This window comes from Scyliorhinus canicula, chromosome 7 (assembly GCF_902713615.1).
Source record: "Scyliorhinus canicula chromosome 7, sScyCan1.1, whole genome shotgun sequence".
Lineage (NCBI taxonomy): Eukaryota > Metazoa > Chordata > Chondrichthyes > Carcharhiniformes > Scyliorhinidae > Scyliorhinus > Scyliorhinus canicula.
In genome coordinates this window covers 194,347,759-194,350,922 of record NC_052152.1, presented here as the reverse complement: position 1 = coordinate 194,350,922, position 3,164 = coordinate 194,347,759, and the positions used below count along the sequence as shown (strand labels likewise).

Sequence of the window (3,164 nt, the reverse complement as noted above, 5' to 3'; positions counted from 1 at the left end):
GGTGATTTTTTTAAAAAAATATTTTCCCCACGCCCCCCCCCCCCCTCCTCTCCTCCTCCTCCTCCTCCTCTTGCAGAGAGGCAAAGCTGAGCCCGGCGGAGCAGCGACAGTAAAACCTCCTGCCTTTTTTTTTTTGCAAACAGGCAGCTTTTCCCATTTCTACTTCATCTCGGTGTGGGGAGAGGAGCTCTTCGAACTTGCACCGTGGGCTCAGCAGCTTTGCAGGGGCAACCCCCCAACCCCCCCCGCAAAGGGGTACTTTCTGCCTCTTTCCCTTGCTTCCTACCCCCTCCCAGGTTGCTGTTTATTTTTTGGGAGGGGGTGTTGCTGTTTTTTTTTTTCAATTGAATGTCGATCCCCTCTTTTTTGGAGCGGGGGGGGGGGGGGGAAGACTTCTTCGCTTCAAGAGAGGCTGATTTCTTCATGTCAAGCCCCCGGCGACTTTGAGAGGGGATCGCTCCGCTGGTGACAAGGAAGCCAGAGGGAGAAAGAGACAGAGACAAGCGAAAGAGAGAGTCGATTGCTTCCCTCCCATGCACTGTGCCATTGAAAGAAGTTTCACTTGAACTCCGAGCCACCCGTGCACAGAGGCTGAAGGGGGTGGCGGGGGTGCTAGTGCTGGGGGGGGGGGGGGGGGGGAGGAGGAGGAGGGAAGGAGACGATCAAGGACTATCTGTACCAACCCGGGGCGAGCAGCAGAAAGACAACGAACGGCAGCAGCCCAGGACATCCAGGAAGAAAAGAGGGACTTTAAATAGTGTCAGCGACTCCCCACAAAGCAATGACTACAGAGCTGGCTATTAATGCAGAGTTGCCCACCAGCCCGCTTGCCATGGAGTATGTCAATGATTTTGACCTGATGAAATTCGACGTGAAGAAGGAGCCCCTGGGGATTGACCGCTCCGGGAGACACTGCAACCGGCTGCAGCCCACGGGCTCGGTGTCCTCCACCCCGATCAGCACCCCCTGCAGCTCGGTGCCTTCCTCGCCCAGCTTCAGTCCCACCGAGCAGAAGACTCACCTGGAAGACCTGTACTGGATGACGACCAACTACCAGCAGCTGAACCCGGAGGCTTTGAACTTCACGCCGGAGGACGCGGTGGAAGCTCTCATTGGCAGCAACCACACCGTGCAGCAACTGCAGGGCTACGATGGCTACCGGGGCCACCACCATCACCACCACCACCACCATCCGTACGGCGGGGTACCCCCCGACGAGCTGGCCAACCCGGGCGCCCACCACCAGCACCCCGGCCACCACCAGCAGCACAGCTCGCCCGCCTCCTCCACCTCGTCCGGCTCCCAGCAGATCCAGAGCTCGCCCCACCACCAGAGCCTGCACGCCGAAGACCGGTTCTCCGACGAGCAGCTGGTCAGCATGTCGGTGCGGGAGCTGAACCGGCACCTGCGCGGCTTCACCAAGGACGACGTGATCCGCCTGAAGCAGAAACGGCGGACCCTGAAGAACCGGGGCTACGCTCAGTCCTGCAGGTACAAGCGGGTGCAGCAGAAGCACCTGCTGGAGAACGAGAAGACGCAGCTCATTCAGCAGGTCGAGCAGCTCAAGCAAGAGGTGGCTCGGCTGATGAGGGAGCGAGACGCCTACAAACTCAAGTGTGAGAAACTCGCCAGCAATGGCTTCAGAGAGGCTGGCTCCACCAGTGACAGCCCACCATCTCCAGATTTCTTCATGTGAGTCCCCCAAGCGCCTGCCATCCATCATCTATAACACCCCATCCATATGCCTGCTTGAGAATTGTTAGAGAGAGAGAGAGCGAGAGCGAAAGAGCGAGAGAAAGAGATAATTACCTGCAACATACCCCATCCATGTATTGCCTGTGTTGGTCATATAGTGAAACAGACAAAAAAACTGCATTTTTAAAAAACCCCACAAAAAATCAATCCTGCATGCTGGACATGTATGGTCATTTCTATTTTGTACCAGTTTATTTTCCATTCGGCATGGCGTTGATATCTAGTTTGTGTTATTTGGAAGAAGTTATTACAGAATAGTTGAACTTTCTACTGTTAATATGCAGTCCTCGGTTTTTCAGCTTGTAAATAAATGCAACAAGACTGTGTCCATATGCACTGAACCATTTCAGCAGGCTGTTTTTTTTTAAATAAACCTTTTCGCGGGGAGTGTGGGGGGGGGGGGGGGGGGGGGGGGGTTGTGGAGAAGGAAAGTTGAGGGCAATTTTCCGCTTTACCAGAAACCAACATTGTAACTTCAGCGCAACCTCTTTCTTTGTCGTTTTGGTTATTATTATTTTTTGTTTTGCTGCAGATTTTTTTTTTTGGTAGAAAAAAAGGAAATGGACAGATCTCAACTTATATCAATATTAGCAAAAATCTTGTTTTTGTTTTGTTTGTGCCATTAATGTGTTAATTATACCTGGCGCTATCCAATCGGCGGCGATTGCTTCAGAATTTAGCAGATTTAAGACTACGGCACTTTTTTGTTTGAAAAACTAGTTTTTTTTTTTGGATACTCCAGTTGTAAACTGTTATCACACAGTAGGAAGCTGTATTTGTTTTATAAATGCGGTTAATTTCCTAAATCCCTGCCAATCGGGAGAGAGAGAGGTCAAGTTTCGACTCTGTATGTTGTAAATCCAATGCTTGCTCATAAGATACACAGTCACTGTAGTGAGAATGTTTTAAAGTTTTTTAAAAAAATAAATCTGAGATTGAAATTATTTTTTTATTACTGACAGTGTACGGAGGCTCCGTTAGCTGAAATGGTCAGCTTAAGTCTTCTTTTACACCAAAGTGATGTTTTAAAATGTACACTTTTAAAATTCTAGATAGTATGCATTCTCTTTTTTTTGCTCTGTCGTGCAAGGTCAGCGTGTCAGAAGCACTGACAAGAGTTGACCAAAATGAAAACTCTCTGTGTAACCTGCCCACTGCTGAGCGATGCAAACAGCGTCTGAACCTGAATCTTTTTTTTAATCATTCATGAAATGTGTCAAGTTAAAACATTTGTTAAGTTAAACTGGTCGGCGCGACAACATTTGCGCGTCTTCACTTTTGAAACAAATACTGTCATAAAGGGTGATTTTGTTTGCTGGAGGTGGGAAGAGAAAGAGAAAAACATTGACTGTAGTGATTGAAACAACCTCATTCAGATTCATTAGCTACTCTCAAAAAATTGCTCCCAT

At 49.3% G+C, this 3,164-nt stretch overlaps 1 protein-coding gene across 1 annotated transcript; it reads left to right on the top strand.

Moving 5' to 3' along the window:
- The first annotated feature begins 635 nt into the window (after positions 1-635).
- Positions 636-1,870, top strand: LOC119969655 (transcription factor MafB-like). The gene has a single exon (XM_038803587.1). The coding sequence runs from the start codon at positions 782-784 to the stop codon at positions 1,694-1,696; it is 915 nt and encodes a 304-aa protein (XP_038659515.1). The 5' UTR covers positions 636-781; the 3' UTR covers positions 1,697-1,870.
- Positions 1,871-3,164: the final 1,294 nt, after the last annotated feature.

Bases quoted from the DNA above. Each gene is read 5' to 3' on its own strand.
- LOC119969655 (XM_038803587.1), top strand. From the start codon at position 782: ATGACTACAGAGCTGGCTATTAATGCAGAGTTGCCCACCAGCCCGCTT.